General features: G+C 45.3%; 1 protein-coding gene across 1 annotated transcript in view; it reads right to left on the reverse strand.

The window, feature by feature from the left end:
• Positions 1 to 16,026, reverse strand: part of LOC110504117 (2-phosphoxylose phosphatase 1) — a 60,100-nt gene that overhangs the window by 39,586 nt on the left and 4,488 nt on the right. Inside the window, exon 3 of the mRNA XM_021582943.3 lies at positions 2,559 to 2,741. Within this exon, the coding sequence (XP_021438618.3) occupies positions 2,559 to 2,741 (183 nt within the window). The remainder of the gene's footprint in view (positions 1 to 2,558; positions 2,742 to 16,026) is intronic.

The raw sequence follows: 16,026 nt of genomic DNA on the forward strand, positions 1-16,026 counted from the left end.
CTTTATCCTCTCTTTCCTCTAATCATGACCCTTTATCTTCTCTATCCTCTAACCATGACCCTTATCCTCTCTATCCTCTCTTTCCTCTAACCATGACCCTTTATCCTCTCTATCCTCTCTTTCCTCTAACCATGAACCTTTATACTCTCTATCCTCTAACCATGACACTTTATCCTCTCTTTCCTCTAACCATGAACCTTTATACTCTCTATCCTCTAACCATGAACCTTTATCCTCTCTTTCCTCTAACCATGACCACTTATAATCTCTTTCCTCTAACCATGACCCCTTATAATCTCTATCCTCTAACCATGACACTTTATCCTCTCTTTCCTCTAACCATGACCACTTATAATCTCTTTCCTCTAACCATGACCCCTTTTAATCTCTATCCTCTAACCATGACCCTTATACTCTCTATCCTCTAACAATGACCCTTTATCCTCTCTATCCTCTAACCATGACCCTTTATACTATATATCCTCTAACCATGACCCTTATACTCTCTATCCTCTAACCATGACCCTTTATCCTCTCTTTCCTCTAATCATGACCCTTTATCCTCTCTATCCTCTAACCATGACCCTTTATCCTCTCTATCCTCTCTTTCCTCTAACCATGAACCTTTATACTCTCTATCCTCTAACCATGACACTTTATCCTCTCTTTCCTCTAACCATGACTCTTTATCCTCTCTATCCTCTAACCATGAACCTTTATACTCTCTATCCTCTAACCATGAACCCTTATACTCTCTATCCTCTAACCATGACCCTTTATCCTCTCTATCCTCTAACCATGACCCTTTATCCTCTCTATCCTCTAACCATGACCCTTTATCCTCTCTATCCTCTAACCATGACCCTTTATCTTCTCTATCCTCTAACCATGACCCTTTATCCTCTCTAATCCTCTAACCATGACCCTTTATCCTCTCTATCCTCTAACCATGAACCTTTATACTCTCTATCCTCTAACCATGACCCTTTATCTTCTCTATCCTCTAACCATGAACCTTTATACTCTCTATCCTCTAACCATGAACCTTTATCCTCTCTATCCTCTAACCATGACCCCTTATCCTCTCTATCCTCTAACCATGACCCTTTATCCTCTCTATCCTCTAACCATGACACCTTATCCTCTCTTTCCTCTAACCATGACCCGTATCCTCTCTAATCCTCTAACCATGACCCCTTATACTCCCTATCCTCTAACCATGACCCTTTATACTATATATCCTCTAACCATGACCCTTTATCCTCTCTATCCTCTAACCATGACCCTTTATCCTCTCTATCCTCTAACCATGACCCTTTATCCTCTCTATCCTCTAACCATGACCCTTATCCTCTCTAATCCTCTAACCATGACCCTTTATCCTCTCTATCCTCTAACCATGACCCTTTATACTCTCTATCCTCTAACCATGACCCTTTATCCTCTCTATCCTCTAACCATGACCCTTAATCCTCTCTATCCTCTAAACATGACCCTTTATACTCTCTATCCTCTAACCATGACCCTTTATACTCTCTATCCTCTAACCATGACCCTTATACTCTCTATCCTCTAACCATGACCCTTTATCCTCTCTATCCTCTAACCATGACCCTTTATCCTCTCTATCCTCTAACCATGACCCTTTATACTATATATCCTCTAACCATGACCCTTTATCCTCTCTATCCTCTAACCATGACCCTTTATCCTCTCTATCCTCTAACCATGACCCTTTATCCTCTCTATCCTCTAACCATGACCCTTTATACTATATATCCTCTAACCATGACCCTTTATCCTCTCTTTCCTCTAACCATGAGCCTTTATCCTCTCTTTCCTCTAACTATGACACTTTATCCTCTAGCAAACTATGACCTAACCCCAGCCTATCAATTATCTTTACATAACCCAACACATCTGGCCTACACACTAGAGGTCGACCAATTAATCGGAATGGCTGATTAATTAGGGCTGATTTCAAGTTTTCAGCCGATTACATTGCACTCCACGAGGAGACTGCGTGGCAGGCTGACTACCTGTTTTGCGAGTGCAGCAAGGAGCCAAGGTAAGTTGCTAGCTAGCATTAAACGTATCTTAGAAAAAACAATCAATCTTAACATATTCACTAGTTAACTACACATGGTTGATGATATTACTAGTTTATCTAGCTTGTCCTGCGTTGCATATAATCGATGTGGTGCCTGTTAATTTATCATTGAATCACAGCCTACTTCGCCAAACGGGTGATTTAACAAGCGCATTCATGAAAAAATAATTGTCGTTGCACCAATGTGCACCTAACCATAAACATCAACGCCTTTCTTAAAATCAATACACAAGTATATATTTTTAAACCTGCATATTTAGTGAATATTGCCTGCTAACATGAATTTCTTTTAACTAGGGGAATTGTTTCACTTCTCTTGTGTTCTGTGGAACAGATTCAGGGTGAGTGAGTGAGTGAGTGAGTGAGTGAGTGAGTGAGTGAGTGAGTGAGTGAGTGTGAGTGTGAGTGTGAGTGTGAGTGTGTGTGTGTGTGTGTGTGTGTGTCTCACCCTCCCAGGACTGTTCAGAGCGGTTGGGGGTGTTGCAGTAGCCATACGCCTCAGTGATGGGATCTGGATCAGGATCCTCTGTGTGGGGGACAGGGATCACTCTCTTCCTGCTCTTCCCTTGGCCCTGGCCTTGACCCTGGTGGGGCCGCTCCTCCCCCATGGGCGTAGTGGGGATTAGGTGGACTGGAGAGAGATGAGGGGGGGGGGAGTATAAACATTTTCAAATTACTTTAACTTCTTATGGGCCAACATCCAATGAAATTGCAGAGCGCAAAATTCAAACTACAGAATTATAAATATTTAACTTTCATAAAATCACAAGTGTAATACATCAAAATAAAGCATTAACTTCTTGTTTATCCAGCTGCTGTGTCAGATTTCAAAAAGGCTTTATGGCAAAAGCACACCATGCGATTATTTGAGGACAGCACCCCGCATACAAAAGCATGAAAAACATGTTTCAACCAGGCAAGTGCGCCACGAAAGTCAGAAATAGCAATATAATAAATGCCTTACCTTTGATGATCTTCTTCTGTTGGCACTCCAAAAGGTCCCAGTTACATCACAAATGGTCATTTTGTTCGATAATACCCTTCTTCATATCCATAAAACTCAGTTTAGCTGGCGCGCTTCAGTCAATAATCCACCCAGTTTCCCTCCATCAAAATGCATACAAAATGAATCCCAAACGTTACTAAAAAACTTTTCCAAGCAAGTCAAACAAAGTTTATAATCAAACCTTCAAACAATTTAAGATGGAGAATCGTTATTGTCTTTACCGGAGAAAAATACAGAAGAACGCGCTCTCTTCCACACGCTTGGAAACACTACAGCCAAAATGGGAGCCACCTAGAAAAACTACCATTTCGGGCTAATTTTTCCAAAAACTAGCATGAAACTCTTTCTAAAGACGGTTGCCATCTAGAGGAAGCCCTAGGAACTGCTATCTGGGAGGATTTCGCCTTATAATAAAAATGACAGCCATTGAAAACAGTGGTAGGCTGAATTTTTTTTCTTGGGATGGTTTGTCCTCTGGGTTTCGCCTACCATATCAGTTCTGTTATACTCACAGACATAATTTCAACAGTTGTAGAAACTTTATATCCTAGTTGAGTAGCAGGCAGTTTTCATTGGGTACGCTTTTCATCCAGACGTGAAAATACTGCCCCCTACCCAAGAGAGGTTAATGGGTCAACTCCTCAATGTTTGACAGATTGTGAGGGAGAAAGAGACTGAATGAAATAGCAGAGAATGAAGGATTGAGTGAGAGAAAGAGAGCGAGAGAGAAGTATAGCGAGAGAGAAGTATAGCAAGAGAGACACCACTGGCATCCATTGCTCAAAGGACCCTCCTTTTTAAGGTATATAGTCAATTAACCTCCCCCTCAGCCCAGCCTCCCCCTCAGCCCCCTGTCAGCCCATCATGTTCCCAGCCTCAGCCCAGCCTCCTCCTCAGTCCAGCCTCAGCCCATCCTGTCCCCAGCCTCCTCATCAGCCCTGCATCAGCCCATCATGTCTCCAGCTTCAGCCCAGTCTACTCTTCAGTCCACCTCCCCTCAGCCCATCATGTCCCCAGCCTCCTCCTCAGCCCAGCCTCAGCCCATCATGTCCCCAGCCTCACCTTCAGCCCAGCCTCCCCCAGCTTTAGCCAAACCTCAGCCCAGCTCATCTACATATGAACAGCAGTAGAACCCTGTACAGAACCCCTCACCAATAACCCAGGGTTGCCTTGACAACCATTGACCTGTGACCCCAAGGCTAGGCGGCCCAACGGGAGAGAGCGGTGTGGGAACCACTGCAGTCCCATTCAGAAACACAGGATCCTGGGAAGAAGTTGAAACGCAATGCCCTCCTGACAATACTCACTACCCCGCACACACATAGACACACACTTATCTCAGAAACCCTGGTTGTCCTGAAGCACGGCGGTGGAGTAGGTAAATATTACATATCTTTGCAAAGAGAGACAAAGCAAGACACTTTCTAACTATAAAAGGAGAGAGGCCCTTTCATTCCTATGACAACATTTTAATCAACTAGCCTAAATAGAATCCACACTATCTTAAAGTGAGGGCATCCATATTAACCCCAAACAGTACATCTCCCGAGTACAGCAACCCCCCAGAGTGGAGTGGAAACAGGAAAGACATTTGAAGCTATAAAAACAGTGTAACCATGACAATGAAAAATAGACTTGTCGAATTACACTACCGTTCAAAAGTTTGGGATCACTTATGTCCTTGTTTTTGAAAGAAAAGCACATTTTCTGCCCATTAAAATATTATCAAATTGATCAGAAATACAGTGTAGACATTGTTAATGTTGTAAATGATTGTTGTAGCTGGAAACGGCTGATTTTTTAAATGGAATATCTACATAGGCGTACAGAGGCCCATTATCAGCAACCATCACTCCTGTGTTCCAATGGCACGTTGTGTTAGCTAATCCATGTTTATCATTTTAAAAAGCTAATTGATCATTAGAAAACCCTTTTGCAATTATGTTAGCACAGCTGGAAACTTGTTCTGATTAAAGAATTCCAGGAGAAAGGTCTTTGTTTCTGGCCATTTTGAGCCTGTAATCAAACCCACAAATGCTGATGCTCCAGATACTCAAATAGTCTAAAGAAGACCAGTTGTATTGCTTCTTTAATCAGAGCAACAGTTTTCAGCTGTGCTAACATAATTGCAAAAGGGTTTTCTAATGATCAATTACCTTTTTAAAATGATAAACTTGAATTAGCTATCACAACATGCAATTGGTACCCAGGAGTGATGGTTGCTGGTAATGGGCCTCTGTATGCCTATGTAGATATTCCATTAAAAAATCTGCAGTTTCCAGCTACAACACTCATTTACAACATTAACAATGTCTACACTGTATTTCTGATCAATTTTATTTTATTTTAATGGACAAAAAATGTGCTTTTCTTTCAAAAACAAGGAAATGTATATGTGACCCCGAACTTTTGAACGGTAGTGTATAGACTCACTGGTCAGTTAACATCAGTATAGACTCACTAGTCAGTTAGCACCAGTAAAGATGGTCAGTTAACATCAGTATAGATTCACTGGTCAGTTAGCATCAGTATAGACTCACTGGACAGTTAGCACCAGTAAAGATTGTCAGTTAACATCAGTAAAGATGGTCAGTTAACATCAGTATAGACTCACTGGTCAGTTAACATCAGTATAGACTCACTGGTCAGTTAACATCAGTATAGACTCACTGGTCAGTTAGCATCAGTATAGACTCACTGGTCAGTTAGTACCAGTACAGACGGTCAGTTAGCATCAGTATAGACTCACTAGTCAGTTAGCATCAGTAAAGATGATCAGTTAACATCAGTATAGACTCACTGGTCAGTTAGCATCAGCATAGACAGTCAGTTAGCATCAGTATAGACTCACTGGTCAGTCAGCATCAGTATAGACTCGCTGGTCAGTTAGCACCAGTATAGATGGTCAGTTAGCATCAGTATAGACTCACTGATCAGTTTGCATCAGCATAGACGGTCAGTTAACATCAGTATAGACTCACTGGTCAGTTAACATCCGTATAGACTCACTGGTCAGTTAACATCAGTATAGACTCACTGGTCAGTTAGCATCAGTATAGACTCACTGGTCAGTTAGCATCAGTATAGACTCACTGGTCAGTTAACATCAGTACAGACTCACTGGTCAGTTAGCACCAGTATAGATGGTCAGTTAACATCAGTATAGACTCACTGGTCAGTTAACATCAGCATAGACAAACAATTAACATCAGTATAGACTCACTGGTCAGTTAGCATCAGTATAGACTCACTGGTCAGTCAGCATCAGTATAGACTCACTGGTCAGTTAGCACCAGTATAGATGGTCAGTTAGCATCAGTATAGACTCACTGATCAGTTTGCATCAGCATAGACGGTCAGTTAACATCAGTATAGACTCACTGGTCAGTTAACATCAGTATAGATGGTCAGTTAGCATCAGTATAGACTCAACGGTCAGTCAGCATCAGTATCAACTCACTGGTCAGTTAGCATCAGCATAGACAAACAGTTAACATCAGTATAGACTCACTGGTCAGTTAGCATCAGTATAGACAGTCAGTTAGCATCAGTATAGACTCACTGGTCAGTCAGCATCAGTATAGATGGTCAGTTAGTATCAGTATAGACTCACTGGTCAGTCAGCATCAGCAGAGGCGGTCAGTTAACATCAGTATAGACTCACTGGCCAGTCAGCATTAGTATAGATGGTCAGTTAGCATCAGTATAGACTCACTGGTCAGTTAGCATCAGCATAGACGGTCAGTTAACATCAGTATAGACTCACTGATCAGTTAGCATCAGTATAGACAGTCAGTAAGCATCAGTATAGACTCATTGGTCAGTCAGCATCAGTGTAGACTCACTGGTCAGTTAGCATCCGTATAGACTCACTGTTCAGTTAGCATCAGCATAGACGGTCAGTTAACATCAGTATAGACTCACTGGTCAGTCAGCATCAGTTTAGACTCACCGGTCAGATAGCATCCGTATATACTCACTGTTCAGTTAGCATCAGCATAGACGGTCAGTTAACATCAGTATAGACTCACTGGTCAGTCAGCATCAGTATAGACTCACTGGTCAGTTAGTACCAGTACAGACGGTCAGTTAGCATCAGTATAGACTCACTGGTCAGTTATCATCAGTATAGACTCACCGGTCAGTCAGCATCAATATCGACTCACTGGTCAGTTAGCAGCAGCATAGACGGTAAGTTAATATCAGTATAGGCTCACTGGTCAGTTAGCACCAGTATAGACAGTCAGTTAACATCAGTATAGACTCACTGGTCAGTTAGCACCAGTATAGATGGTCAGTTAGCATCAGTAAACATTCTTTGTTTCACGGAAACATGGTTCACTCGAGACACGCTATCGGAGTCGGTACAGTCACCTGGTTTCTTCACGCATCGTGCCGACAGGAACAAGCATCTCTCTGGTAAGAAGAAGGGCAGGGGTGTATGCCTTATGATTAACGAGACGTGGTGTGATCATAACAACATACAGGATCTCAAGTCCTATTGGTCACCTGACTTAGAATTCCTCACAATCAAATGCATTATCTACCAAGAGAATTCTCTTAGATCATAATCAAAGTGGTGTATATTCCCCCCCAAGCAGACACATCGACGGCCCTCAAAGAATTTCATTTGACTCTATGTAAACTGGAAACCACATATCCTGAGGCTGAATTTATTGTAGCTGGGGATTTTAACAAGGCTAATCTGAAAACAAGGCTCCCTAAATTTTATCAGCATATCGATTGTGCGACCCGGGCTGGCAAAACCCTGGATCATTGTTATTCTAACTTCTGCGACGCATATAAGGCCCTCTCTTGCCCTCCTTTCGGAACAGCTGACCACGACTCCCAGCCTATAGACAGAAACTAAAACAGGAAGCACCCGGGCTCAGGTCTGTTCAACGCTGATCCGACCAATCGGATTCCACGCTTCAAGATTGCTTCGATCACGTGGACTGGGATATGTTCCGCATAGCGTCAAACAACAATGAGTAAAACATGAGTAAAATATTTAAACGATGAATACGCTGATTCGGTGAGTGAGTTTATTAGCAAGTGCATCGGTGATGTTGTACCCACAGCGTCTATTAAAACATTCCCAAACCAGAAACCGTGGATTGATGGCAGCATTTACACAAAACTGAAAGTGCGAACCACTGCTTTTAACCAGGGCAAGGTGACCGGAAACATGACCGAATACAAACAGTGTAGCTATTTCCTCCGCAAGGCAATCAAACAAGCTAAGCATCAGTATAGAGACAAAGTAGAGTCGCAATTCAACGGCTCAGACACAAGAGGTATGTGGCAGGGTCTACAGTCAATCACAGACTACAAAAGGAAAACCAGCCTAGTCCCTGACCACGATGTCTTGCTCCCAGACAAACTAAACAACTTCTTTGCTCGCGTTGAGGACAATACAGTGCCACTGACACGGCCCGCTACCAAAACCTGCGGGCTCTCCTTCACTGCAGCCAACATGAGTAAAACATTTAAACGTGTTAACCCTCGCAAGGCTGCAGGCCCAGACGGCATCCCCAGCCGCGTCCTCAGAGCATGCGCAGACCAGCTGGCTGGTGTGTTTACGGACATATTCAATCAATCCTTATCCCAGTCTGCTGTCCCCACATGCTTAAAGAGGGCCACCATTGTTCCTGTTCCCAAGAAAGCTAAGGTAACTGAGCTAAATGACTAAATGAGTGCCCCGTAGCACTCACCTTCGTCATCATGAAGTGCTTTGAGAGACTAGTCAAGGACCATATCACCTGCACCCTACCTGACACCCTAGACCCACTCCAATTTGCTTACCGCCCCAATAGGTCCACAGACGACGCAATCGCAATCACACTGCACACTGCCCTAACCCATCTGGACATACCTATGTGAGAATGCTGTTCATCGACTACAGTTCAGCATTTAACACCATAGTACCCTCCAAACTTGTCATTCAGCTCGAGACCCTGGGTCTCGACCCCGCTCTGTGCAACTGGGTCCTGGACTTCCTGACAGGCCGCCCCCAGGTGGTGAGGGTAGGTAACAACATCTCCACCCTGCTGATCCTCAACACTGGTGCCCCACAGAAGTGCGTTCTCCGCCCTCTCCTGTACTCCCTGTTCACCCATGACTGCGTGGCCATGCACGCCTCCAACTCAATCATCAAGTTTGCAGACGACACTACAGTGGTAGGCTTGATTACCAACAACGACGAGACGGCCTACAGGGAGGAGGTGAGGGCCCTTGGAATGTGGTGCCAGGAAAATAACCTCACGGGACCGAGAGACTGAAAAACAGCTTCTATCTCAAGGCCATCAGACTGTTGAACAGCCATCACTAGCATTGAGTGGCTGCTGCCAACATACTGACTCAACTCTAGACACTTTTATAATGGAAAAATGTATGTAATAAATGTATCACTAGCCACTTTAAACAATGCCACTTTATATAATGTTTACATACCCTACATTATTCATCTCATATGTATATACTGTACTCTATACCATCTACTGCAGCTTGCCTTTGCCGTTCGGCCATCACTCATTCATTTATCTTTATGTACATATTCTTAATCATTCCTTTACACTTGTGTGTATAAGGTAGCTATTGTGAAATTATTAGGTTAGATTACTTGTTAGATATTACTGCATGGTCGGAACTAGAAGCACAAGCATTTCGCTACACTCGCATTAACATCTGCTAACCATGTGTATGTGACCATTAACATCTGCTAACCATGAGTATGTGACAGATAAAATGTTATTTTATTTGTATAGACTCACCGGTCAGTTAGCATCAGTATAGACTCACCGGTCAGTTAGCATCAGTATTGTAATGAAACAGCAAGGAGCAGGTCTCGAACCCTCGACCCTGAGGTCCGGCGCGCTATCGACTGTGCCGTAAAAGCATGCTCGTGTGGCATCGATTTCCGTGCTTATAAACCCAGGGTCATTACAGTATAGACAGTCAGTTAGCTTCAGTATAGACTCACTAATCAGTTAGCATCTGTATAGACTCACTAATCAGTTAGCATCAGTATAGACAGTCAGTTAGCATCAGTATAGACTCACTGGTCAGTTAGCACCAGTATATATAGTCAGTAAGCATCAGTATAGACTCCCTGGTCAGTTAGCATCCGTATAGACTCACTAATCAGTTAGCATCAGTATAGACAGTCAGTTAGCATCAGTATAGACTCACTGGTCAGTTAGCACCAGTATATATAGTCAGTTAGCATCAGTATAGACTCACCGGTCAGTTAGCATTAGTATAAACTCACTGATCGGTCAGCATCAGTATAGATTCACCAGTCAGTTAGTATCAGTATAGACTCACCAGTCAGTTAGTATCAGTATAGATTCACCAGTCAGTTAGTATCAGTATAGACTCACCAGTCAGTTAGCATCCTTATAGACTCACTAATCAGTTAGCATCAGTATAGACAGTCAGTTAGCATCCGTATAGACTCACTTGTCAGTTAGCACCAGTATATATAGTCAGTTAGCATCAGTATAGACTCACCGGTCAGTTAGCATTAGTATAAACTCACTGATCGGTCAGCATCAGTATAGATTCACCAGTCAGTTAGTATCAGTATAGACCAACCAGTCAGTTAGTATCAGTATAGACTCACCAGTCAGTTAGTATCAGTATAGACTCACTGATCGGTCAGCATCAGTATAGATTCACCGGTCAGTTAGTATCAGTATAGATTCACCAGTCAGTTAGTGGCCCCATTACAGGCCTGTTCACTGCCCTGGTCTGCCACAGTCGCTCATACAAAGGGCCTTTTGTAACGGACTGCCCACACTATGTAAGAGCACACATACTGAAGAAACACGCAAGCCACACAAGCCCAGGGCATCAATGCCAACTCACACACCCGTAAACACACAGAGTTGTGTACAAGCTTGGAGCATGAACACACTCAAACACATACACACACAGGGTACCAAAGCAACACACATGCAAGCCTACAGTACGTACACAACATCAGGGGGCCAGGTCTAAGTAACAACTAGCTAGCCTTAAGAAACGTACAGCAGGGCCAGTAATTAGGGGAAGAGCAGGTAGTTCTGACTGTATGCATTGGCTGAGAGTTGAAAAAGGTGAGCCTAGGACACTGATGAGAGCTTCCTTCCAGCCTTACACCTCAGTGTTTTACACCGCCTGTACTGTGGTAAAGAGTCAGCTGCTACAGTAAACCTTAAACACACAGGATGGACCGTGAATGACCTTCCTCCATCTCTCCCACCAGATAAATAAAAAAGGGCCATTTCCAAATGGTGATGGGTAGAGAAAGAGGGGGGAGAGGAATAGGGAGAAAGGTATCTAGAATAAACATAATGTGTGGCCTTGGCAGTCAAAACCATCCATCCTGGAAAAGAGTAGCATCCTCATGCTCAACCCACACATTTAATTAAGCCCCAGTGTTAGTGATACCGTGCTAAAACAACACCAGATATACTGTAATTCAGGGGGTGGGTATCATTTTAAGATAGCTAGGTGGCACCACCACATCTCAGTCATAGCCAGTATCAGCAAAGTCAGTGCTAGTGTAGGTGTCAGTTCACAAACTGCAATTCCTCTCAGCCTACTGGACTTGGACTGTCTGCATTTCAAATTAACCTTATAAAACATACTTTTATAATACCACTGCCACGACGAACAACACACACTACTGCCACGACGAACACCACACACTACTGCCACGACGAACACCACACACTACTGCCACGACGAACACCACACACTACTGCCACGACGAACAACACACACTACTGCCACGACGAACACCACACACTACTGCCACGACGAACACCACACACTACTGCCACGACGAACACCACACACCACTGCCACGACGAACACCACACACTACTGCCACGACGAACACCACACACTACTGCCACGACGAACACCACACACCACTGCCACGACGAACACCACACACTACTGCCACGACGAACACCACACACTACTGCCTCGACGAATACCACACACTACTGCCACGACGAACACCACACACTACTGCCACGACGAACACCACACACCACACACTACCGTCACGACGAACACCACACACCACTGCCACAACTAATACCACACACTACTGCCACAACCAACACCACACACCACTGCCACGACGAACACCACACACCACTGCCACGACGAACACCACACACTACTGCCACGACGAACACCACACACCACTGCCACGACGAACACCACACACTACTGCCACGACGAACACCACACACCACTGCCACGAAGAACACCACACACTACTGCCACGACGAACACCACACACTACTGCCACCACACACTACTGCCACGACGAACACCACACACCACTGCCACGACGAACACCACACACTACTGCCACGACGAACACCACACACTACTGCCACGACGAACACCACACACCACTGCCACGACGAACACCACACACTACTGCCACGACGAACACCACACACTACTGCCACGACGAACACCACACACTACTGCCACGACCAATACCACACACAACTGCCACGACAAACACCACACACTACTGCCACGACGAACACCACACACCACTGCCACAACCAATACCACACACTACTGCCACGATGAACACCACACACTACTGCCACGACGAACACCACACACTACTGCCACGACGAACACCACACACTACTGCCACGACGAACACCACACACTACTGCCACGACGAACACCACACACTACTGCCACGACGAACACCACACACCACTGACACGACCAATATCACACACCACTGCCACGACGAACACCACACACTACTGCCACGACCAATACCACACACAACTGCCACGACAAACACCACACACCACTGCCACGACAAACACCACACACCACTGCCACAACCAATACCACACACTACTGCCACGATGAACACCACACACTACTGCCACGACGAACACCACACACCACTGCCACGACGAACACCACACACCACTGCCACGACGAACACCACACACTACTGCCACGACGAACACCACACACCACTGCCACGACGAACACCACACACTACTGCCACGACGAACACCACACACTACTGCCACGACGAACACCACACACCACTGACACGACCAATATCACACACCACTGCCACGACGAACACCACACACTACTGCCACGACCAATACCACACACAACTGCCACGACAAACACCACACACCACTGCCACGACAAACACCACACACCACTGCCACAACCAATACCACACACTACTGCCACGATGAACACCACACACTACTGCCACGACGAACACCACACACCACTGCCACGACGAACACCACACACTACTGCCACGACGAACACCACACACCACTGCCACGACGAACACCACACACTACTGCCACGACGAACACCACACACCACTGCCACGACGAACACCACACACTACTGCCACGACGAACACCACACACTACTGCCACCACACACTACTGCCACGACGAACACCACACACCACTGCCACGACGAACACCACACACTACTGCCACGACGAACACCACACACTACTGCCACGACGAACACCACACACCACTGCCACGACGAACACCACACACTACTGCCACGACGAACACCACACACTACTGCCACGACGAACACCACACACTACTGCCACGACCAATACCACACACAACTGCCACGACAAACACCACACACTACTGCCACGACGAACACCACACACCACTGCCACAACCAATACCACACACTACTGCCACGATGAACACCACACACTACTGCCACGACGAACACCACACACTACTGCCACGACGAACACCACACACTACTGCCACGACGAACACCACACACTACTGCCACGACGAACACCACACACCACTGACACGACCAATATCACACACCACTGCCACGACGAACACCACACACTACTGCCACGACCAATACCACACACAACTGCCACGACAAACACCACACACCACTGCCACGACGAACACCACACACCACTGACACGACCAATATCACACACCACTGCCACGACGAACACCACACACTACTGCCACGACCAACACCACACACTACTGCCACGATGAAGACCACAAACTACTGCCACGACGAACACCACACACTACTGCCACAACGAACACCACACACTACTGCCACGACGAACACCACACACTACTGCCACGACGAACACCACACACCACTGACACGACCAATATCACACACCACTGCCACGACGAACACCACACACTACTGCCACGACCAACACCACACACTACTGCCACGATGAAGACCACAAACTACTGCCACGACCAATATCACACACCACTGCCACGACGAACACCACACACTACTGCCACGACCAACACCACACACTTCTACCACGACCAATACCACACACTACTGCCACGATGAAGACCACAAACTACTGCCACGACCAATATCACAAACCACTGCCACGACCAATACCACACACCACTGCCACGACTAATAACATACACTACTGCCACGACCAACACCACTGCCACGACAAATACCACACACTACTTCCACGACCAATACCACACACTACTGCCACGACTAATACCACACACTACTGCCACAACCAATACCCACACTACTGCCACGACTAATACTACACACTACTGCCACAACCAATACCACACACTACTGCCACAACCAATACCACACACTACTGCCACGACCAATACCACACACTACTGCCACAACCAATACCACACACTACTGCCATAACCAATACCACACACTACTGCCACAACCAATACCACACACTACTGCCATGACCAATACCACACACTACTGCCACAACCAATACCACACACTACTGCCATGACAAATATCACACACCACTGCCACGACCAACACCCCGACCAATACCACACACCACTGCCACGACCAATACCACATACTTTCCTATATTCCTGTATCTATACTTTCCTATATTCCTGTATCTATACTTTCCTATATTCCTGTATCTATACTTTCCTATATTCCTGACTCTATACGTTCCTATATTCCTGTATCTATACTTTCCCATATTCCTTTATCTATAATTTCCTATATTCCTGTATCTATACTTTCCTATATTCCTGTATCTATACTTTCCTATATTCCTGTATCTATACTTTCCTAAATCACTGCTGATGTTATCGTGTCCCCCTCTCTTCATGACTTTATCTCCTTTTCCATTCCCTCTCCTGTCGTCTCTCCTTTCCTCTCTTCTATCTCTCTCTCCAGCTGTTTTTGTTCCCCTCCTTCTCCATCCTCTGTTCCACTATGCATCACACCTCTCTTCCTGTGGGACTCCCGGCCGCTTGTCAAACAGTTGTCATGGTGACCCCAGTCCAGGCAGTGTCAAAGTCACGGCAAACCATCTGTCATCGCCTGTCTGGATCACACACCATAATCAATCAGGTTTCAGAAAACAAATTGAAAGCCATTGCTTCAATACACTGGCTTGTTTCCCCAAGGTTCAAATAAAGAAAATAAAATAAATATGGAGGGAGTGAGTGAGTCAGGGAAGGCAGGAGGGAAAGGAAGTGAGAGAAGAAGCATAAGAAAGAACAGACCAAAACAGAAAGATAAGAGTCAGAGACTAAAATAGAAAAAGAGAGAGATGAGAGGGAGGGAGGGAAAGTGGAGGAGAAAGAGGGATGACAATCAATGAAACATGAAGTGCTGGTGTCTCACTGGGCCTTTCCCTGGCTCCTTGGCTGTACTAGAGGATAATGACCTGCAGGCTGATGAATAAGTTATGACAGCCTCTCTCCAACACACAGACAACCTACAGATCACATAACAGGGAAGGAGAGGACGCGAACACAGACCATACTTTGATTACGTAAATATCATGTTCTCCTCAAGTGATTGACAACTACATCAAGAGTCAAGACACATGCTCAATGAC

Source organism: Oncorhynchus mykiss, chromosome 24, assembly GCF_057628025.1.
Source record: "Oncorhynchus mykiss isolate SJ-2025 chromosome 24, ASM5762802v1, whole genome shotgun sequence".
In the NCBI taxonomy this organism is placed as follows: domain Eukaryota; kingdom Metazoa; phylum Chordata; class Actinopteri; order Salmoniformes; family Salmonidae; genus Oncorhynchus; species Oncorhynchus mykiss.